Genomic DNA, 24,708 nt, shown 5'->3' on the forward strand with positions numbered 1-24,708 from the left:
TATTTTACTTTGATGCTCTTGTGTGGTGGATCAAGATGTTTGGCAGATCTGTCAGAGTAAATTGGAGGCAATTAGGGATTAAACGACAACTGATGGAGACACAAGGTATATATGTAATCTATTTATGGTGATAGCTGTAGGATTTCCTCTAATGTGAGAACTAGCGACAGTAGGCAGTGCAATGTTGCGACAGGTTAGTCCCCCCCCCCAAAAAAAAAAAATTGTGGTTTCTCCACAGATGTAGTTTATTCATATCACAACTTACAATGCATCTGCTACATCTCTTATGGCAAGTCAGTTCAATTCATCACATTATACCCCTAACCACAGTGACATAGGTCTTTGGGTTTTAACAGACACTCAGCTCCAACTCCCTCCCGAAACATCAAATAAATAACATCCCAATATACACATAACATGCACACTCCAAAACACATACCGGCTTTGCCCCTAGAGCTTGTGACACAGGCGAGCCTAACAGAGTCCCCGCACCATTCAGTGCAGCCTCAGCTCCTCAGTTCGCCTATATATCGCGTCTTGTCACTGGACAAATGTCACTGGATAACACCTGTGCAACATTTAACAGAAAGAACTAAAAATTCCTGGGTAATAACCGTGATAAAATTTAGCAAGATCTTCAGACATAATGAAACGGGTGTAGCCTGATCTGTCATGGTGCAGATGACACATAAACTGATGCTCCGTAGAGTCAAAGGCCATACGAAAATTGTCATTTTGGAATTCATCAATAATGTAATTTAGGACTGTCTTGAATTTATTAGCTAGACATAATGAAATCATTTTATAACCATTGTTTAGCAATGAGATGGGACACCAATTATCCAACATTAAGACATCTTTCTGGGGCTTTCGGCACAGTGAGGGAGGGAGTTCTTCATTTTTGATACTCTCCATAAAAACACTAAGCAAAAACGGAGCCAGCTCGCCTGAGAACATTTTATAAAATTCAGAAGTCACTTAAAGTTTCTTAATAGCATCCTTTAAAATAGTTATTGGACTATCACATCTATTGTTTTGTCAACATCTCCAGTTGTCTAAATATTGCATTGAATTGGATTAAATATCTTGTGGCTCAAGAGGGGGAGCCGGTCGTCCACTAATTCCTCAAATGGGGCAGTTTGATCCCCCGCTTTGGATAAAAGCGCTACTGTATATAAATGCATAAAGTTTTCTTGTAACCAAAAAACACTGTGTGTATCATCCTTGATGTCTATTAAACATGGTGAATGAATTTCGTTCCGCATAAAACATTTGCAAAGCCAATTTTTTGAATATTTTTGATTTTTATTTTAGTTCACAGCCATGTTTGCTAGCTTGCAGTTTTCTTCTTCACTTCCTTTGCTGGTGCACTGCATTGCTACATTTCTTTGTTCTTCACTGCCACCAACTGTCGATCACTGGAATAGTGTGAAGCTGGTGGGAGGAATGTGTATTGTGTGTCGCCCTCCTCATCCATGTGTACGATACAAACAAAACCAGAACCCACTTGTTTAAACATTGCTCAATAGAGCTACTAGTGGTCATAAACTCCATGGTACCTTTAAAAAAAGTTCTGTTCACATTACATATTTTAAAAAATATTTTAAAACCTTCCTCTGTCTTCTTCTTCCCTGCCTTTCTGACACATTGCTGTTTTGTGGCACATTACCGCCACCCACTCTTAATTAGTGGAATAGCATAAAACTGTCAGAATGCGTATCTTGTTGACAATCATTAGTGCTATTAGTGGTCAAAAACTCCACAGGGCGGCTTTAACTTTCATCTAGTAGATATTAGATGCTGATGAGAAAGACCCAAAAATGTCCCATCTACTTGTATGTGGGAAAGACAAACTGGGAAGTGAAAACTAAAAGTAGTTGTATCGTGTTTCTTTTCAATTGTTAAAAAAAGGAAAAGAGGGATCTTGATCTTCAGTATATTTTTCCAAGTGTAAAAAAGGTCTAAGCATATAAGAAGGCTCCTACCAAAATATCCTTTCATTTAAGTAAAGTTGTGTTTTAGGTGGTGTATGATTGTGAATAATCTATAATGTGAGAATAACCTCTATAAATGTGTCTGATTCAGAGTAGGATTAGAGCACTGCAGCTAAAATGTGCTCAGTAGCACATCAGGCTTTTACAGTTTTTAGAATTGCAGTAAATAAGGAAGACACATTTGTGGCAACGCTCTGAAAGTGACCTGCTGCCGATGATAAATCTGCATATATTTTCTCCTAATCAGAAAGTTGAATTCAAATTTCAAAAGACTCACCGCTGCTACTCCACTCAGCCCAGTTGCTGCCACTCAGTGAAAGAGGAATGTGCTGACAGCCTTCTTCGGTCCTCAGCAGCTGCTTTGCCTCCACACACCTTTTTTAATGCAGCGTGAGCGTGAGGTGTGGTGCACTGTCAACGTTCCTCCCCAAGAAAGCCTCTCAGGTGTGCATGGTGAGAGGGTCAGGTAGGTTGGGCGGTCAGAGGTTTACAGAGCATGACCAAAGAGAAAAGTAGCCTACTCTCTGCAGCACATGATCCTTGTGTGTGTGTGTGTGTGTGTGTGTGTGTGTGTGTGAATATGACCGAGTCTATAGTCTTCTTATTACATAGTACACTAGTAGGACACACAGCAGGACTGCAAGAAACACTTATTTTCATTAATTTCTCGATTAATCATTTAGTCTATAAATAGAAGAAATTCTCCATCATAATTTCCCAGAGCCCAAGACGACAACTTCAAATGTCTTGTTTTGTCTGAGCCACAGACCAAAACCCAAAAGATATTCATTTACAATCATAGAAAACTAAGAAGACATGAAAATATTCACATTTGAGAAGCTGGAGCCAGAGAAATCTTGACATTTCTGCTTAAAAAAAAACTTAAAAGCGACTCATTGATCATCCGAATTGTTGTTTCTTAATTTTCTGCCGTTTGATTAATCGACTAATTGTTTTAGTTTTACGGAATATGTAGCCAACAGTTAACACTTAATGTGTTTTGAGGCGTCACATGTAGACATTGCCTAAAGCCAAAACTTTTGGTAACCACTGAATTAAGGAGAGTTTTGACCACTTGACAATATAAAAAATGAAATGCATTCATCAAAATGTGTTTCATATATGTCAAAACCTTTATTGCGAGTTCTGAAATTAAGATCTGCACCCTTCGCTATGCAAAGTATCAAAACATTTTCTCCAGACCAGATTATCAGCGTCATCATGAATTTAAACTCACAGCAAGCAGCAGAAGTTTTCATGCGTGTCAGACTGACAGGCTGTACAAACTAAATAAATATAGAAAGAAGCACCAGTTATAAATAAATTTATATTAAACTTCATGTATCTAGCTCCTTTCACAGATAAAATGCTGCCAGAAGTGTTTCAGTAAAAACGTCGACAGCCGGACGTCCAACTTGGTCAAATCTCTGCTGACTAATAGCTTAATAGTTTCTGAAATAAGAAAAGTCAAAGACAAATCAAAATGCCCGCGGAAAAATGCATACACAACTTCACTTGAAACAAACTGCAGGAAGACACAACAAAAACAGTGGAAAACTAAATTACAGGAGCTTCATGATGTTTAAATTTGCAATCTATTGTGGGATCAAACTATTTCTCAGAATTGATCCTCATGTTTTCCTTTTTGTTGTTATCTAAGTGTAATGCCTTTGCAGCTTTTTTCAGAGATACAATTACAAACATTGTATCAGATACATTACAATCATGTCACATCTCGTCACCAATGGGCACCTTTCTCTGTTTTATTGTTGCTGATGCTGATTTGCTCAACAGAGTAGTTATCTATTATCGTAAGTCCTTTATCTTATCTTATCTTATCTTAAGTCTCCTTTTCTTGTGCCCTTGACCCCGTGCCAAGCATTTGACAGCTTGGTCTTTGACAAACAGCACTGTGCTCTTCTGCTTTGCTTGATGCTCAATTCTAGCACCTTTTTAGGAGAATATTGCCTGTAAATAAGAAATATTACCAAAATGTTGCAGAGAAGGTGCAATAGCTTCAGTAGTGTCTGCAGTCTTCCTCTCAGTATGCATACAGCCCCAACAAGCTCCAGAAAGACAGTAGGGCAGCATGTATGTGGCCTGTAAGACGAAACCCAAGGCAAAGAAAACCCTATATAACGCTGCCTGCAGTACTAGCTGATGCTCATTAAGTCATTGCTTAGTAATTGAATGAGACTGTTTAGAGAATTTAGGAAAGTCAACCTGGAATTATAGAGTTTTGAAAAGTGTATTTTTTAAAAAATAAGAAATTTCCAGAGTGGTAACTGTGCCTTTGCCTGCTGTAAAGTCCTTTCATCTACAAACATGGCATTTGTTTCCTAGTTGACAGTCTTGTGAATTGCATTTCAGAAATCAGTGGTTGGATGGCTAGTTAAGGGCAAAACAACAAATTTGGTTATCAGGGTACAAGCCAAGAGAAATAACCTCATTTCACATCTTTCATCTTGCAAATTCTCTTAACACTACATCTGCAGATAAGAATATGCGGGTAATCTTTGATAATAATTTAAATTTTAAAGCATACTTGAAGAACATTGCTTTATATATGTCCCCTAAGGCTACAGCCAGCAGCCAGCTAGTTTAGCTTAGCACAAAGACTGGAGGTAGTGGGAAACAACTAGCCTACCAGCACCTCTAAAGTTGGCTAATTAACAAGTTATGTCTCGCTTGTTCAATCTGTACATAAACCAAAGTGTAAAAAAGGCAATTTGCCATTTCATTAGAGGTTATGTACGCTGTAGTATTTCTTGGCTTCAAAAAAACGGTCCAGCACATAACCCCCTGTAAAATGGAGATCAAGTATTGCTGTGTCACTGTCCACACCCTTCATGACATGATACGATTGGCTGCACAAGCACTTACAGTAAGATATCAAAGAAAGTAAATCATAAAACTGAAATAAAGTAAAATCCATAAAACAAGTCTATAAAAGTATATTTTTGGTAATAAATGTTAAAGATCATACAGTATATATGTAGGCTGTCTTGTTTGTTGGCTGATTAAATCAAAGAAATCGGACTTAAGTCCATCCAAAATCTTTAAATAGGCATCTGCTTTTAGAGATTTAATTGATACAACTAGTTTTATTGGCCTGAATGCTTCTATGAGGATGCTCAAAAGCTCTGAGTCTTTGATTATAAAACCTTATCTTTGGTTTATTTTCTGGACCTTGAAACAACTACAAGTGTACTGTTATGAGAAGTAAGGCTGTACACAGGTCTGTTACATAAGGTGGGAGGAAAGGGGGATGAATTGGGGTTATGTGTTGAATCTTAAAATCAAGTTTCTAAAAATCAAGGACAAAACTGACATAATATGATTCATTTTGAGTTGTAAGAGAATGCAAGACCTTCAACAATCAAGGCAATAATACAGGAACAAGATGGCTCCTCTCATTCAGTCATATTCCACTGTGATAGAATATTAACAGATCCATTTTCCTGACACAGAAAATATAGATATTGGACACCTGAAGGACATTCTCAAGTGTTACAATGGGAGTTGTTCTGCCTATTTTACAATTATACACTGTGATCAAGTTCATTCAGAAAAACATTGTGAATCAATGAAAACAACAACCTTCACAGCACAAGCTGCCAAATATATAGGACGTAAAATCAGTCTGATGTGACCTTCCTGTGGTTGGCTGTTACAAACGGGGATATAACAATTCCTCAACAATCCCACTTTCTTGTAGATATGGTAATAACTGTTGGGCTTCACTTCACCCTCCTCTCAGGGGGAGTATGACCCCACCAAACATTTGCAATTATCATCTTGAGGGTTTGTAGTTTCTAAAAAATCACCAGTTTCTTGCTAAATAACAAAAATCCTTCAAATGCATCATACATTTTCTGTAGACTAATTGACCTGTGGAGGATGCCAGAGAGAAGTGTCTAAGGCTCAACCTCAAGGCAGCGTCAGTAGAAATGTTTTCAGGCTTTTTATGGTAATCTGCTAATAAGTTTATATGAACATTGGGTTTCATGTCTGATACTCAAAAGAAAGACTGCTTATAGGGTATCAGTTAAATATGTTAAATATGTTTATCAAGATGGACATCATCAAGAGGAAAAAGGTGAAAAAAATTGAATGTGGGACAAAAACCTAGTATAACATGGATCAGGGGAAAAATCTGTAATTAAACGAACATGTAATCCAAACATTTGCCGTTCAGACCAGATGGTTTTAAAAGCTGTAACAGGAAACTGCTAAAAACCACAGGGCTGAGCAGGGAAACCACAGTGTCAGCTGGTTCTTCTTTTCCTGTAATATCAGATGAGTCGATTTCTGCGCAAACTGCGTTTGCTGTCAGGAAGACTTCATTTCATTAAATTTGGACTTATGTGTTTTAATATATCTTTATGCCTCTCCTACTACCCATTTCCAGTTTCTGTTGTTTCCCCCCCCAAATGGTTCATCCAGAAATCCACACTGATCTGATCAGCTGTCGTTTAGAGCCGCCACTTGCAAGGCAAATACCTGCTTTAATCCAGAATTTGAAGCAATTAATCAGAAAATCTAGATGGCAGTTCCTTCTATCCTTCTTCTTTTTGTGCAAACAAATATGTAGCATCTACCGTGTTACATCTTGAAGTTAAATGTACAAAAGGTCAAGTCATGTTTCCTCCAAGTTGATGTGTAGCATTTTGTAACGGTGCTCTTAAAAACTAGTTGGTATATCTGAACACAATACAATACAATACAATACACACCCGGACATTTATTCATTATCATTGTTTATATATATATTTAATGTATTTGTAACTGTGTCAGTTCAGTCAGTGGGCTGATAACAGTTTGACAGAGATGACACCAAACTGTCGCATCTGCTTGCCTAAATCAGGAAATCCTATTGAACTTCCTGTCAACACGCACAGAAAGCGTAAACGCAGAAGTCAAAGACAGTCCTGGTTTTCAGCTACAAATGATCGACATGAGGACTTCTGTTCTACAAATGTAAAGGTAATATTGATATTCATCTTTAGCTATAAAAGCATAAAAGCTGTTTAGATGTGTTAAGAAATGTCAATGTGTGGAGAATGTGCTGTTTTAGCACCTATTTCATTGGTAGTTAGCTGTACATTGTAACAGATTATAATGATAATTCATATTTAAATGCCAAGTAAAAGTAATCAGATCTGTATTATCAATGTGTTATCAAAGTAAACAATGTAAAGTATCTGAAAACCAATTTTGGAAATATGAAACAATATTATGTATTATTACACAGTATGACGTATTTCACATACTGTGTTTCTGATTCAGCTACAACAGTACATGGTGAGAAGTTACGTCTGATATAACGGGAATCCCCACAAATCTACATTTTGACATTTCAACAAATCATTGAGAGTCATGGTGGGAAATTTCCTCATATGTTATAACACACAAACTCTAGAATCCAAATATACAAAGCTCTATACTTAAACAACATGACATTTATATTCTGTAAACTTTGTAATACACCCCACACCAGTAACAACTCTGTGTTTGAGTCTGAGCTGTGTGAATGGGATTTTTTTAGGCTTGAAGTTTTGGTGGGGAACATCACTCTGAATCACTCAGTAAGCCGACTAGCAAGTCATACGACAAAAAGTACATGGATTTGTATCAGTTCTGCAAACCTGCGGTGACTAAATAATGATTAAATGAATCACTCAATGAGAAGCTGTCAGCTGAGTTTTACAAAGTTTCAGAATGCTAATATCACACTAAACCTTTATATTCTGAGAGAAGTTCAAATGTGTACAATTTGGCAGTGGTGGGATGTAACCAAGTACTGTACTTTTTAGGATGCTTGTAACCCTAACCCTAACCCTACTCTGAGTAATTTGTCATATTTTAGAAAGTATATGTTTTTACTATATTTAATTTGTAGCCAAAGGAAAATGTGAAGTCACATTAAAGCAGGAAAACCATCCACAGTAGTGTAAAAAAACAGTGAGGAGCCACAAACCTCACACAGCGAGCTCATGTTTATTAAAGAGCATTGTTTGTGATGCTTAATTCGAAAGTGACAGATGCGGCTGTTTCATTTACATTTGCATCTTGTTTTGATTTCAATTTTTCGTTGTTATCACTTCCTGTGGGCAGAGATGATTTTCTGAATGCAGCTTTAACAAACCACGAGGCAAATATTTGTTTATTTTCCTGAACCTAATATTTCTATTAATATGAACCAATGGATCAAGTGACAGTACCCCACAAATACAGTTTTACAATTTTTCAAGATTATCCAACAACTTCATTTGCATTTGAAACTGCTGAAATGATGTCACCCTGATGTAATATCAGTTTCCTGTTATACGCATCTATAAATAATTATAAGTCTGTTGGTTTGGTTCTCAGAAGTATCCATGGATCTCAGTGAAGAGGAGTTGGCCCCTCTGGTGATCAGAGACCGGGGAGGCAGCCAGAGGTCCAGTTCTAGTGCTGGTTCCAGTTTACAAGTGCACCTCTACTTCTTCCCAGCCTCAAAGGAGGAAACAACAATTCACATTTCATCTGGCCAAATCTCTGCTGAAAATGTCTGCATCCAAGCAGGCAAAAAATGTGGTACGATTTCACTGGCAAATCATGAGTCTGACTTAAGGCTAATACCAAAGTTTGTGTGTAAAATAAATTGTACAATTTTGTGTACTTTATGCTAAAATATGTAACATTTTACATTTCATGTAAATTTGTAAATGTATTCTTACAAGAGTGCAAAAGGCTAGGGAAGTCAAATAGCATCACCTGGTCAGTCAGGTTATGATGATATATGTGATCTCTTTCTCCAGGCATCTTACCAGTGTACCAAAGTCTTTTTGGTTTGGCATCTGCCGATCTCTCATTTTGGTATCCTCCATCGCACATGTTCAACATAGAAGGAAACTTACAAGTCCACTTTAGGGTCAGGTAGGTGAACAAATAACTGAAAAATCATACATTCACTCATTTACTTCAGGAAGTAGTGTACATTACACAGTGCTAAGATATTTTATGGAATGGGATGTGACTAGCTAAACTAAAAGAAAAACAACTAGACACAAAGACAGTAAAGAATTTCTTTTAGGATCTTTTAATCAAAAAGAGATTGTCATTCTTTTACAATCTGTTGTTGTTTTTTTGACTCAACAAAGCATGTGAGAGAATGTGTCTATAGTTAGCTAGCAACAAAAGCAAAAACAATCCCCTTATTCTTTTCCTGTCATCCTACAAATGATGGCACATACAAAGTCAAAATCACACATTTTACTTGCTTCTTGTAGTAAACACTTGCAGTCACAGAACTACTTTTAGTACAGAGGTAATAACAGCTTTAGCAGTACTAGTTGAAGTCAATTTTAAATGAAGAATTTTGTTACCAAATGATCATGTTCAAACCTACCTGCAGAGGTACACTCACACAAGGCATGTCTAAATCTATGCACGCATATTTCAAGAAGTTAATGTTTTTTTGGTATGCAGATTTTTCTTTGGAAACTGGTTTGGACAAGGACCAAGAACGTCGTACCGCTGCAGTCTGACCAGAGACAGAATCAGTCCAGTGCTTGACTGCTGCGTCATTGATTATCTCTTTGCTCAGGTAAAGTATAAAATATTTCAAAACATGTAATTTATTTACACACTGAGATACATAATTTCACTGTATATCTTATTTGAATTTACTACAATGCATATTTATATCAGTATTTGTGACGTTTTTGGATATATACTGACAATATTCTCATAGTATTTTTTAATTATTCAATTAATTGACATTTATCCGTAAGGTGGTTTGATAAATCTTTATCACATTAACAGTGGCATAATGTGCAAGACATCTCCTGAACTGCTATACAAAACAAAGAATGATCAGGTTAAGGGAGAAAGTACAAAGGTCTTATGTTCTTTTAATGTAAACAAAGTTTTGACTCTACCCACCCATGTAGTCATCTTTCTCACTAAACATCTGCATTGCTTTCTAGTACTTACCCCAATATCTCAAAATGTATAGGCCTATGTGTGTCCCTTGTTTTGAATATGGAAGTGCCAAACAGTTAAATGCCAGGAATAGGTGCATTCATTATCCATATTTTAAAGACTATGTCCTTCACATTTCTTTTGGTTCATAGTTGCGAAACGACTTTATTGCTAGTGAGGCAGGAGTGTCTCCACCTTTGAGTGCCCAAGAGGAATGCCTTGGCCTTGCGGTGCTGGATTTGTGGAGAATGGCTAAAGAGCGCCATCAGAGTGTAAGAGAGGTCTGCAAGACTGTCAGGTATTTACATTTGGATAATGTTTAATTTTGCCCAAACCTGGCCTCACAAGTTAAAGTTTAAACAACCAAGAACTTTGTTGAATTAGATAGAATGGTTTCTTTTCAAATGATTTGTTACATTTGCTGTAGCTTGCAGTCATTACAGCAAGTGTTATACTATTCCTCTTTCAGCTACAAATCATGCCTTCCTAAGTCACATCGCCACGACATCCAGAAGCGAAACCGCCTGGATCGTTATCGAATCCGAAACACCCTCAAGCGTTTCTTAAAGAAACTTGGCAACTGCTCAGTAGATGAGTGCAGCTTGAAGCTGAAGTACCTGATTGAACTGGCGGGCATAGAGCCGTCTCTGGGAACCGAAACCTTCAAAGTGAATCCTTCTTCCTCCCATTCGAAGTCAACTTTCTCTCTTGTGTGGGTCTCTGGGGAAACGGGAATTCAAACCAATGGAAGTTGTCATCCTGATGAAACCCTGATGGTAAGAACAAGTTCAACTTACAGTATGTTTGGGTGGGAATGAGGCATAGTGAGTTAGTCCTTCATTCCTTCATGTGTTATGTCTTGTGTTGTTCTCCCATTTCTATTTAGCTTGTAAACTGCATTGTCATTAGGTCTTGATTAGTTAGATCTACTTTAGTAACTTTATTTATATAGTAAGTAACTTTATTTTATAGCACCTTTCAAGAGCAGAAATATCCCAAAGTGCTACACAAAAGAAATGGAGCATCCAACATACATACAGACATAAAACACCATACAAAAGCAATAAGAACAAAACAGTTACACAAAGGCTACTCTAAACAAAGGTGTCCAGAGCGTCTACAGATCTTAAGTCCAAAGGGAGAGAGTTCTAAAGTTTAGGAGCCCCAACCTCAAAAGAACAGTCCCCTTTAGTTTTATGCCTAGATTTAGGAACAACCACAAACCCTTATCAGAGGATCTTAGAGACCTGCTGGCAATATAGGGCTGCAGTAGCTCTGTAATTATGATGACTTTACGTGTTCATATGCAAAACGTAACACGTACATGCTCCAGCAGTTGTACTCCCCACCTCTGAATTAAGAGTTAGAGAATTAGAATGTTGAGAATTAGATGTTGTAAAATAATCAGCCTCTCTTCTTCTTTTTTTTTTGGAGTGGCACACCTTCTGTGATTTCAAAGAAATCATTGACATCAGTATAAAGAGGGTATGCCATGAGCATGTTCCCCAAGACACAAGGATGGTGACAATAACACGCAAAGATGACAGATGCTTGGTAAGGGACATATTTTACATTCGACACTTGCCCAATCACTATTTTCCATTACTAACTTTTTCAGAGCTTACTGTTTTGGTTTGATGCAAAAGATGCATGTTCACTTATCCTTGATTTGCGTGACAGGAAGCCAAGTTCCAGAGTCTCAAGGACGCACTTTCATTTGTGTCACTTGTTGATGGCTACTTCAGACTGACCACAGACTCTAGCCACTACTTCTGTCAAGACATCGCTCCTCCAAGTATTCTGGCAGGAATCAAAAACCATTGTCATGGCCCAATCACGTGAGTCATTTTGATAATTACTGAAGCCAACACCACCACTCTCATGCACCTGTTTTAGATATGTCATTCATATCTTGTTTGATCAGATCAGAGTTTGCAGTCAACAAGCTGAAAAAGTCTGGATATAAAGGGGGTACGTTCCTTCTACGGCAGAGTCCCAAGAACTACGACAACTTCTTCCTCACTGTTTGTGTTCAGGTAAAGGTTCCTGACATATGAAATATTTACAATGCTTTTTAGTTATTCAATATGTGAATAATGAAAATAGTAACATGAATTTTAAAAGCTTGTGATTGCAAGGAAATCACAGGTCTCACTCTGTTACAATCATGAAAGTTAATCACTATGCAGACGATGCACTTGTTTTTCTGAAAGTCTGCATCTGCATACTCAAAATGTCACTCACATTTTTCACTCACAGCCTTTGTACAGATCATAGTGTGTGGAATCTATTTTCTGAAGTCTACTCAAGAATGCTGTTGCAACCGCTTCTTCGGTGTTGAGAAAAGTTGATACAACATATATTTATATATTTTTTCATATATTGCAGACTCCACTAGGACTTGACTATAAAGACTGTCTCATTATTGAGAATGAGCACTACACTCTTCCTGGTGTCCAGAAATCATTTTCCAGCTTGACAGAGCTCACCAGCTATTACCAACACAACAAGCTGTTACTGGCTGAAGTACCTGTCAAGTTGGGCCGCTGCTGCCCACCCCGACCCAAAGGTGTGTTTCCCAAGCCATGGATATGATGATATTACCAAATATACACTACCATACATATATAGGAGTGAATCTGTAGCTTTGTCAATATTGTCTTTTAATTCTCATCTATGTACAGAAACAAAAACTCATGCACTTAATAAGTTAAGTTAAATTAATGATAAGTTGATACTTTCTAAAAAATTGATGATGTTCTGTACTTTAGTTAACCATATTTTTACTGCATCTCTTTTGTACCCATTGTCACAATACATCACACGCCCTGTTATTTATTCTATGATATTTACCAATGTTAAGAGAACTTTAAGTATGTTTACAGCCAATCTAGTGTCCCAGATAGGATATTTTTACACATCCATTTGTGCATGTAGACATCGTATCTCGGTTATAGCCATGTGCTGTATCTATGTTTTGGGAAACCCATGTAGATGCTGGCTCATGTATCACTTTAACAGCTCAATTTCTTGCTTGAACTGAGATATGTCCCGTCATGAACATGTTTTCTGCTGTTCATACAGAGCTCACAAATCTGATCATCATACGCAACAGCAGCTCTGTAGAAGCTCAAGGGTCCCCAACACCTGCAAGGAACAAATTCAGTCATATCCAGTTCCACATGATCAAATATGAAGACCTGAAATGGGTGAGTGAGTAAACATGACTCCAACTGTATTGGATATACTTCTTCTACATAGAGTTCCCTTTTCCAGTTCTTCTACTACACTATTACCACTGTTACCTGTCTTACTGGTACTCATTAAGCATACATTTGCTACATTACTGCATAACCTGTTAAGATTACAGTTTATTCATTTAATCTGTACACCAGTCTACCTTTGTATTATATTTCATTTTATATTTAATATTCTATTCCTATATCTTAACTCCAGCACTATTCATGTCTTTTTCTTCATATCTGCTACATTTTGCATGAGCAGTGTTGGAGGGAGCCTGAGAACAAGAATTTCATCGCCAACAACTGCTTCACTGTAATTGTTGTGCATATGACAAATAAAAAACTTAACTGTTGGCTGTTGTCAAACTAATATGAAAAGTACTTCAAATTTAGAATGCTGGTTATGAAATTTAAATGACTTCCTGTATATATTTTTACTGTAAGGATGAAAGCCTTGGACAGGGATCCTTCACTCGAATTTTCAAAGGCTACAAAACAGACATTCGTGATGGGGAGAAATGTGAGACGCAGGTTTTCCTGAAAGAGCTCGATGTCGTTCACAAAAACTGCTGGGAGGTGGGTTTCTTCAGATTAAAATACACTGTTTAATATTTTTGTGGATTATTCATAGATCTAACATATAAATTTTAACATTATACACATGTTGTTTTCTCGTCTTTTCCTTCTGTCAGTCATTCTTTGAATCTGCCAGCTTGATGAGTCAGATTTCACACAAACACCTCCTCCTTGTATACGGTGTCAGTGTTCATGGAGTAAAAAGTAAGTTCAAAACAAACTGTTCTTGCAGTCTATTCTTTTATTTGCTACACTTTACTTTCTTATCAACTTCATGAGGCTAATGTGGACAACTTTTCCTGCTTGGGTATAAGGGGAGATTGAAATCCAAATGTATTTGGTTAACTTGTACCTGTAACCTGTACCTGTAAAATTCTGCACATCTGCAAACAACAAAAAACAAAATGATTTGAAGGAAGAAATTAATGAACCAGTGAACGAATGAATGGAAGCATTAAATCATTCTCTTCATATTGAGCAAAATAACTATCTTCAGATGAAATCCTCATGTGACCCCGACTCAGTTCCTTGTCCGTGGGTGAGCATTTCTGACTTTGGTTTGAAGTACAGCTGTAGAAACAAACCTCGCTGTGCCTTACAGACATCATGGTGCAGGAGTTTGTCGAGTACGGGGCCCTCGACCTTTACTTGAAGAGAGGGAGATCTGTGTCAGTGAGCTGGAAACTTGACGTAGCCAAACAGCTCGCGTCTGTCCTAAACTTTCTGGTAAGATAAACTGTCTGTTGAAGAGCATTACCAGATCTTACAGGAGTAATGACAAAAACACAATCTACAGCAGGATTGGCTGGTTAAACTTTATTCACTTTAAATATCAAATGTAGATTTTATTTCCCATGTATTTGTGCATGATACAAAATCAAAAAAGAATTCAATAAAATTAATTAATTTTTGTTTCCATGTTCCTAAAAAGACACAAATATTTCTGTCCTGGATGACATTTTGCATACTCACTTTGGATCTTTGTCAAAGTTGACCCATGTGGCACACTATAATGAGTCAACATTAACATGTAACTGTCTTGCAGGAAGAAAAGAACATTGTTCATGGAAATATCTGTGCCAAAAATCTCCTGCTGGCAAGAGAAGGTGACCTGTCGCAGGGCAGCTCTCCTTTTATCAAGCTGAGTGACCCGGGCATCAGTGTGGCCATGCTGGGACAGGCCGGTAAATCAAGGAAGGTTTTCCAATCCCCCTGTAACCATGTCCGACACCATCAGGTCCATTTATAGTACATATGCTGTATACAACAGCCAGGACAGAAAAGGAGATATACCCGATGAATGAAGTTGTACTGTGACTATACAGCAGATTCATTCAGTAACACTCAAAACAAAGTGAATAGACTGAAATGAAATAAATAGATGAAAAGCATGGGTAGTAAATTAACTTGCTTACCAAAATTTAATTTGTATCAACCAAGTAAGTATGACATACCATATAACAACCTTGTGCATTATTCATGTGTGTGTGAATATGCATTTTTGTGTGCATGTGTTTAGTGATGCTGGACAGGATCCCCTGGGTGGCCCCTGAGGTTCTGGAGGCCCCGGACAACCTGACTCTGGAGTGTGATAAGTGGAGCTTTGGTGCCACAGTGTGGGAAATCTTCAACAATGGAAACACTCCGCTGCGAGGCTGGGACTTGGACCAGGTACTCCGACTTCTTTCCTGATACGTCAAACAAACTGTGCACTGATCGCTAATGTGGCAGGGTAACAGGTTGTCGAAGTAAACAAGCTGCTTGTGAGTCCAAGTATCTTTAATATATACTTAAACTTTTCTACTATAGTTCAGAAAAAGGAAAATGCATTGAAGATGTTAATCTTGAAAAAACAGCCAAACACACAGAAGAAATAGTGTCCCCCCCCCCCACACACACACACACAGAGTCATCAATTTATCAGAGACCTTTTTTATTATTTCTTTATTAATGGTCAAAATACCTTACATGTTTGTAAATGACAGGAATTCTAACTACCAAAACATAGGAAAATGTACAGAATAAGCACAGCGGTATCACATTTTTAAAGTTTAGAAATGAAACTAAGATTCCTGTAAACAGGAAATACAAAATGAATAATAAATAAATAATTGACAAGCGCAGGAAAGTAAAATAAAGGTTAAAATAAAGCTCTGATACAGTGAATGATGTGAGCTACTGATGTGTTTTCTGTAGAAACGTGAGTTTTATGAGACCTTCCAGCAGCTGCCTTCCTCCCAGTGGACAGAGCTGGCCGATCTGATCAGTCAGTGTATGGACTACCAGGCAGCCTTCAGACCTTCCTGTCGCAGTATTATCCGTCAACTCAACAGTCTGATCACTTCAGGTAAGGATGTGCATCACTGCTCAGCTGATGTTGAATACGGCCAGTATAAACCACATGTCTAAGTTCAATAAAAAACAGATGGCCCAGGTGATATTTTTCTGATCAGTTTTTATCCTTTGCCAAATACATAAAAAAGTATTGATATATTAACAGTATGAAATAGTGGAAACTTTATGAAAATGCCACCATTATACAATGGTATATTTAATTGTTTTATTAGATGTAACAAGGAGAGATACTGTCAGAACTGAGGAACAGAACATGTAAATGTATAGTAATGTGAGTGGCATGTTCATTTATTTACTTATCATTTCTTCTTTATAATGTTGTATTGCCCTGGCTGTTTCTTGTGTTTTCTGACATGTGTAACTGTGTCAGTATAATTCCTCAAAGGGGTCATTGTGAAATCAAGAAAAGTCTGAGTGCAAATGAGTGCTGAGAGGTCTACAGAAGATTTTGGGAAATGGGTTTAGGGTTTCAACAAGTTGAATGTCAAAGTGCTTTGCTTTAAAATCAGATACCCCCATGTGAAATGGCTAGTGTTTTTGGAATCAGGCTATAAAACCATTGCTGCTACATTACTGATACGTTTTCTTGTTTCATGGCAGACTATGTGATACTACATGCCACTGATCCCGTCACACAGAGTCCCGTGTGGAGAGCCCTCAGCCCTGCTCAACACGAACAGACATTGTTTGAGGAGAGACACCTACGCTGCATCTCCTCTCTTGGAAAAGTAAATCAGCACTCAACAGACACCATGTACATAATGCAGAACCCTTTGGGCCAATCAGCGCACTTTAATGATCACGATCAATGAGTCTTGTCCAAGATACTGTGCTAGGTCATTGTCTGTATGCACAAATGCCAAAATGTAGCAATGACTCACATAAACCCTTGAAGTTCATTAGTGGTGTCCAAGACATTGTGTTTAATGAACAAACAGATGAATAAACAGACCAGAGCAGATTGATATTGTGGAGGACAGACAGGACAGCATATCAACTAAAGCTACTATCTGTGCTTCGTATGATATGAAAAACTACTGCACAACAAACCTCCATTTTACCTTCTAAATGGCTCACATACTGTCCTGCAATGGCACATGTATAGTGAGGTTTAATGTTCGGGTATGACCGACTAGTGACTCAAAACGTTTCCAGGGAAACTTTGGCAGTGTTGAACTTTGCCGTTATGACCCGCTGGGTGATAACACTGGTGAGCTGGTCGCGGTGAAGAAGCTGCAGCCCAACAAGCAGTCGACTCTGGAGGACTTCAAGAAGGAGGTCAACACCCTCAGAGTTTTTCACTGCGACTACATCGTCAAATACAGAGGAGTCAGCTACAGCACAGGTAATAAAAACACTCACTGCAAACGTAGCACAGAGTGAACCAAACTAATCAACTTCAGTAAAAGAACAACATTGTTTGAGTGCTTAGATTTTCATTTTTAATTTCCTTCTGTTTGGCAAGAGTTTGATTTTGACATCACATTTTTTAGACACATTAGCCATAAGTGCTATAACAATATATGTTTTGTACTGTGCACTTATGATATTACAATGTCAGACCTTTATGCATGATCCTGGATTACATTTTAAATCTCAGTCTTTAGCTTATAATGTTGTTCAGAGTGACTTAGAACTGATTCAAGAAATGAGGGGAGTGTCCTCTGCTGAATGATTTTAATGTTTAATGTTTGCCTGTTCACAGGTCGCCTCACTATGAGTTTAGTGATGGAGTACCTGCCCTATGGTAGCCTTATTGGCTACTTGGAGAGTAACCGACATAACGTCAACACCAGGCGGATGCTGCTTTTTGCTTCTCAGATCTGTAAGGTAAGGGTCAGACATTGTCATCACAACACTTAAAAATGAGCTAGGTTTGAAAGGTTTAACGATCAGTACACATCAGTTTACATTGATATCGACTTCAAGCAATGACACTTTGAGTCTTTTCCTTTTCCTCACTCTAATGTTAATAAAGCCAGAAAATGTCCAAAATGTCCAAAAAAAAGTGTTGTTTTGAATTCACATTTGTCCCCCACAAAAATAAAGTCCTATAGGAATCCTCCAGAAAAATGTGAAGGTCTTTCTTCCAGGAAAGTTGGGACATAAATGCGTGCAGAAATGTAACCCTGCAGGATTTATAATTGCTTATTTGGGAGATATCCAGCAGGAATTTAGACTGAATCCTGAAGGAACTGAAAATTGCTTTGGCACTCCCTGCATGATGCCACTCTTGAAAGAAATCTGAACATACTTTACAAAGATTACATTCAAAGCAATACAAAGGAGTTCAAGGGTCAAAGCCACAGTGCTGAATGCATATAGATTAATGTGTTTTATTATTGTACAATGTACAACAAAGACAGCTGGGATGAGCCTACATCTTATCTTGTGGCTCCATAAATCAACTCCATTTTCACTATCTGTAAGATAGTACCAATGTTTGATTGCACAAAACAAAGGGAAAGATACAGAAAGAGAGAAAGTTATTTAATTATCTTTTGTTTTGCTGTTTTTAATTTTCCCAGGGGATGGAGTACCTGCAGAGCCTGCGTTATGTGCACCGAGACCTTGCAGCCAGAAATGTCCTTGTGGCCAGTGAGTCGCTGGTGAAAATCGCTGATTTTGGGCTGACCAAGATTATTCCCTTTGACAAGGAGTACTACCGAGTCACACAGCCTGGAGAGAGCCCCATTTTCTGGTAGCTTCCATCATCAAATACTCTTTAATCCAAAGTGTTAAAGCAAGGAATATTTTACTTTCTGCAGTTTGCTGACCACTGCTGCAAAATATCCACAGCAATGATAGCAAAAATGTTGTGGAGGGTTGTGTAGAAGTGGCCTGCTGTTTATTTAAGACACTAGCTGTTTCCAACAGTTTCCAGTCTTTGCACTAAGCTAAGCTAACCGACTGCTGGTTCTGGCCTTATATTACAGACAGATACGAGAGTGGTATCAGTCTCTTCATCTACCTCTGCAGCAGAAAGTGAATAGGTGTTTCCCAAAATGTCTATTAAAGCTAAGATGTTTTTTTCGTCTGTACAAAACAAACTGAAAGTCAGAGATGGAAGTAGGCCTTCTTTTTTTTCACAGCTGACAATATGCTGCTCATCTTATGCAGGTACGCTCCAGAGTCCATCAGTGAGTCCAGATTCTCCCACAAGTCGGATGTCTGGAGTTTCGGAGTCGTTCTTCACGAGCTCTTCTCCTACTGCGACATGAACTCCAACCCAAAAAGAGTAAGAAGGTTTACTATCGATACGTACATGTATGGATAATATCATTGATATATTATCAAGAATTGTTTGATCAAACTGCAACGCCATTTCCCCCTTTTTAAATGTTTCATTAATGTCACTATTGCAGCTATGTATGCAGGAGATTGGACACAATGTGCAGGGTCTATCCATTGCAATGCATCTTGCAAATATTCTAAAGAACAACTGGAGGTGGCCGACTCCTCCAAACTGCCCGCCAAAGGTATGGTATAATTAAATTAAAGATCTTTTATTTGCCACTTTTCTGCATTCACAAATCCCTAACAAATATGCAATGATAATTTCACTGTGTCCCTAAAAATTAAGACCAAACATGATGCTTCCCAAAAACTACTTTGTCCTTCTTTTGCAATGATTTGATCTTTTTATTTATTGCACCCTCTGCTGTTAATTCTGGAAGAGGCTGACAACCTTCTCAGCTATGGTCATGACGCATTTTGTAAACATCTCATTTTGACCTTCAACTCACCAAAATATATAATTATATTTTGCTCATTGTAACATCAGGTGTACAGTTTGATGAAGCAGTGCTGGGCGTACGACTTCGCGGAGCGGCCGTGCTTCTCCAGCCTGGTAAACGAAATTGAAACGATCATGCAGGACGAGAGAGAGAACCTCAAAGGCTGAGCTCATGCTTGAGAGCAACAGCATGAAATGATACGAATTCATTTACTGTCCCAATTGAAATTCAGTTCACACAAGTGTCACACTCACAGCAGTGGACAACACCCGATTATGCAAGCATACACATACTGATAATAGAATTTCAACAGTGTTCAACAGAGCACTCATAAGTCTTGTACAGGCTACTCCCTAAACACTCAGGTAAAGTTCACTTTATGCCCTTTTCCCAGTCTTATAATGTACAAAGGCACATTCACAAGCGAGCTGAGGGAAGATCATCCTGAACTCCCAGCGACTGAATCGGCTATAAACACAAGAGAAGTTATATTGCTTACAACATTGTTGGTTTAATCAAACATGTTTTTCGTTAACCAGTATGTGTTTTAAACTAGTAGATATTGTGTAAAGCCCTGTCTCGACCACAAAAGAAGACAACAACATGTACTAAAGGCAGATGAAAAGACTACCTGGATGTAACTTCAGGTCTATGAATACACATGTAAACCAAGTTGTTAGAGGGCTGGGAACATATGTAATAGAACATTTATTGTTCACAGCCTTCCTGCTAACCTGCTAGTCAGCTACTTAATGTCTAAGATTGTAGTGCGATACATTTCATCATGTTTTCTTATAGTCAAATATATCACAATGTTCATAACTCATGGTGAGTAGAAAAACTCTGTAACACGCTGATGCTCAAGCTCACTCACAAAATTACGAAATAGTTATTTTGGGCAACAGCATTTCAACAACGGGAAAAGCATATTTAACTATGACAGAATTATGACCAATTCAAATACTTTATAATTTAGAAAATTAATTACACTGTAGTTGGTACTGCAAAGCATGTATGACTTTTACATCTGTGTCTAAAGGGGTCAAAGAGTTACACAAACTGAAAAACAGATTTAAAGCTTTGTGTTTTATTATTTGTTTTATAATAATGTATCGAGAAGAAATATATTTTGCATCTCATATTTTCCACTGTGGTAGTGTAGTGTTGTACTGAAGAGTTGGTTGTATTCTGTGTTCTTATTTACATCATTTGCCATGTTTAAAATAAAGCAATGAAGCAGCTTTTGTAAATGTTTATTGACATAATTGAATTCAGTTCTTTGAAATCTGGGAAGCACTGTTGCGTCTAAAATACACAAAAAATGAATGAATAAATAATTTGTGTTCATACAAAATGTATATTGGTTCCAGCTCACAGTGTCCCAAAAACAAAACAAAACTATTCCTTCTCCTGATGCCCTGACACAAAGCTAATGTTGATATCTGACTGACATAAAAATTGCTGTTTTGTTTTTCCAAGCTCTTTGAACTGATTAATTGCTGGAATAATCCTTGAAGACTGCAACTACTAAAAACATCACAATTAGGAGTTTTTCACTTTGCATTAACACTTTCATAGGTTTAGGAACCACTGACGAGAACATGATTCTAATATCTTATTATCCATGTTGTTGTAATTCAACAAACAGTTAAGATGATTCAAATATATGTAATACATAAAATAGGTTAGACTGTGTGCCTTAAAAAGCCCTGAGCAATGATTTTGATCTGTCATATTTTTGTAAGACAGACTGCAAAGCTGACACTTCAACTATCACACAACATCAGTAACATTTTTACGGTCAAAGAAACGTTAATTTTCTATTTTTCTATTATTACCACATTTCAGATTAGGATCATATATTTTATGCCACATAAAAAACATTTTAGCTGGCAGGAATCTGTGTACCAATAAGAAGTCTTTATAATAACAAGGGTCATATAGATCTACTTTCTTTGAGGGGATGCGCAGTCCAATAGTCCGGAAGCCCATATGGGAAACAGGACCAAGTCCTGCTTTGGCCAGACACATCCCCATGTAAGCATCATCAATTGGATGAATAGTAATGGACTGGGACATATTGCATATGACCAAAGCTGTATAACCAGACAAGAGGAAGCCCCCACCACCACAGTAAGGGGGATATGACTCTGACTCCTGCACCTGAACAGGGACATAGTACTTGCTCTTTGTCCATCGAACAGGCCCTTGGCCCTGGATCAGATGACCAGTAAAGAGGTGCTTGCTTCCATCATTGTCCTTGAGGCTTTGGAGATACTCAACCATGTTGTCTGTGTTGGCAAAGACGTCGTCATCACCATTCAGCAGGAAGCGAGCGTTCGGACAGTTTCTTTCCATCCATTCTAAGAAGAGTATCTGCTTCAAGGTGAGGTTGAAGAACGATTCATTAAAGTCCCACTGGAGGATGTCACTGTACTCTTGTTGCTCCAGTTCAAGGATTGTATTCAGTCTCTTTTTCTCAAAACCAGCATTCATCGTTCCCGAGATGAAGATCCTTCGGATCCACACGCCATTGTGTAACCTCTCTTTAGCCCAGGTTTTGCGCAGAACCTCTCGGCGGTCGTAGTTCCCAGGGGAGCTTTTAATGACCAGCAGGAGGAAGACTTCTCCTGATTTATCAGCTCCTCCACATTTATCAGGAAGGTCCAGCAGCATGGGGAAATGGCGACAGTGTCGATAGTAGAGAAAGTCTTGGGTGTGCTGAGGAATAGTTTTGAAGCCTGTGATTTTGGCAGCAGACATATTTTGTTGACATTTTGGCCAAGAATAAACATTGTTATTTTTGACAGTTGGCTCCTTTTGACTGTCATCCCTTCTCACATTCACTTGTAAGTAGTTGGTTGCATGTTGAGTAAAAACATTTTTCCAGAGATGGAAAACCAACAGACCAAGAACTCCAAATATTAGGAGCCTTTTTCCCCTTTTTGTTCTCATCATTCACACTCTGAAAAACAAAACACTGTTTTTATCAACCAGTCTGACAGCAGAAAAGCAATTTAAAAAAAAAGACACATTTAAGGAACAAAGGCAATTCATTTAATTCATGTAGATTATAGGTAACACTTAAACATAGGGCAAACAAAATTCTGAGTAGTAACTAAGAAACAGAAAAGAAATCAGGAATTAAAAAACGTAATTACTGAATTGCTAGCAGGAAGCTCCTGAATAAGTCTCAGTCAAAGATTATATGGCCTGTTATCAAGTTATCTGAGAATAGATTTCAAGTCAATCAGCAACTAATGATGCCTGTCAATCTATATACTGACTACTTTCCTAAATGATTTGTAATAATTCACTATGAATCAAGTGCTCAATTGTGCAAATTGATCAAAATCAAAAAAGAATACAGATAGACTAATTTCTATAACAAAGAGGTGTTAAAACTTTCTGTGAAGACAGACCTTAAACACTTTATTTAATACTTTATTCACTGTAAACTATAAAACTTTATAAACCTGAGCAGAGCAGATATTTACTGCTTTGAAGGCTTCACCACCTTAAACTTTTGAAACATTTATCAGCAGCATTAATCCGATGTTGTGTTTAATTTAAGCTATTTGAGTTGTGAAACTTGTGTGTCTCCTCATCGATTTATCTTTCTTCTTCATTTTTAAACTCCATTGAAAGTGTAAAGCTTTCAAACCTTTAATATGTTGAGCTCTGGATGTGATCTGGAGAAGCCGCAGGTACTTTTAATAAAAAATGAATCCAATCGTGTATTTCCCAGGACACATGGAGCATGTTGGCTACTGGAGAGTGTTTGGCTGCTGCTTACTATCAGAAGGTGATTGCTGGTAATAAAGGTTTCCTCTACTGCCTCTCCCATAAGTTTATCAGTAACTGCTACGTTGATTACAGTGTTTGCTGTGTGACACACAAAGAAGCAAATAAACAAATGCTGTGTATTCTAATGTTTTGTAGTCTACTTAATGTGAGATTATCTAAATCTATCTATTCTGATATTATAAAATGTATCTTATTATTTTAAAAACTATGTATATATTAATATGTATTACCACCTCAGCTGACAGATGAGTGCAGAGCAAAAACAAACACAACACAAAGGTTGAATTTAGAGTTGTATAGGGCTTTTCTGCTAACAAGAACCACCACTATTATTATTATTTAAATCATTTTTTATTATCAATTTGTCCAGCCTTTTTCCAACATATATCTTTGGACTGCATATAAACATGTGGAAAACCCCCAGTTTTCCTCACTTTCCCTACTTTTCACTCCGGTTTCATACACCCATATTATTTAAAAAATCTTTCATCCCCTATAAAGTATACCATTAGATTTAAACTCAGGCATGACCCATTCATTGTATCTTAGACAAAGATTAAATGGTTTCGTATTTCTTTATTAACACTTCCTACTTCTCAAACTGTATTTATTTTTTCAATCCATACTGTGTGCCATATTCTTAATCCAGGAACCAATGTTTAGTTCATCGCTTTTGAACAGTAAGTAGCTTTGCTTATAATATACACGTCTATAAATGTCATTTTGTACTGTATTTGTATAAATAAAGAAAAATACTGTGATTTAAATAATTGAACTTGATAGCATTGAATAACGTTTTGTTTCTTTTTTTAAATAAAAATGATTTTTTTCAACTTTTCTTTCAACTCCTCACCCACACTCATCATTCATTCATATCTATTATCTTGGTTCTAGCTGTTTAATGGTTAAGCTAATTCACATTTTCCACATGCAACAGATTGGCAGTGTAAACAACATAATCTAACCGTGTCTCTGTACCAGACGGTGTTGTTAGAAGCCACCTAACAACACTCTGTGGCAACCTCATTT

The 24,708-nt window shown here is 37.5% G+C and overlaps 2 protein-coding genes across 2 annotated transcripts; one reads left to right on the forward strand and one right to left on the reverse strand.

The window, feature by feature from the left end:
* The first annotated feature begins 6,907 nt into the window (after nucleotides 1-6,907).
* Nucleotides 6,908-21,108, forward strand: jak3 (Janus kinase 3 (a protein tyrosine kinase, leukocyte)). Its single transcript, XM_070909332.1, has 24 exons — nucleotides 6,908-6,980; nucleotides 8,367-8,573; nucleotides 8,798-8,915; nucleotides 9,468-9,585; nucleotides 10,115-10,260; nucleotides 10,432-10,738; nucleotides 11,397-11,516; nucleotides 11,643-11,800; nucleotides 11,887-11,998; nucleotides 12,351-12,531; nucleotides 13,047-13,171; nucleotides 13,649-13,780; nucleotides 13,897-13,984; nucleotides 14,382-14,506; nucleotides 14,826-14,964; nucleotides 15,300-15,451; nucleotides 15,977-16,127; nucleotides 16,736-16,863; nucleotides 17,291-17,480; nucleotides 17,841-17,965; nucleotides 18,664-18,836; nucleotides 19,256-19,373; nucleotides 19,501-19,614; nucleotides 19,920-21,108. The coding sequence occupies exons 2-24, from the start codon at nucleotides 8,375-8,377 to the stop codon at nucleotides 20,037-20,039; spliced, it is 3,339 nt and encodes a 1,112-aa protein (XP_070765433.1). The 5' UTR covers nucleotides 6,908-6,980; nucleotides 8,367-8,374; the 3' UTR covers nucleotides 20,040-21,108.
* A 576-nt stretch (nucleotides 21,109-21,684) lies between these two features.
* On the reverse strand, nucleotides 21,685-22,827 carry LOC139287775 (N-acetyllactosaminide beta-1,3-N-acetylglucosaminyltransferase 3-like). The gene has a single exon (XM_070908947.1). It carries the CDS (start codon nucleotides 22,825-22,827, stop codon nucleotides 21,685-21,687), a length of 1,143 nt encoding a protein of 380 aa, XP_070765048.1.
* Between the last annotated feature and the right edge of the window lie 1,881 nt (nucleotides 22,828-24,708).

Source organism: Enoplosus armatus, chromosome 7, assembly GCF_043641665.1.
Source record: "Enoplosus armatus isolate fEnoArm2 chromosome 7, fEnoArm2.hap1, whole genome shotgun sequence".
In the NCBI taxonomy this organism is placed as follows: Eukaryota; Metazoa; Chordata; class Actinopteri; order Centrarchiformes; family Enoplosidae; genus Enoplosus; species Enoplosus armatus.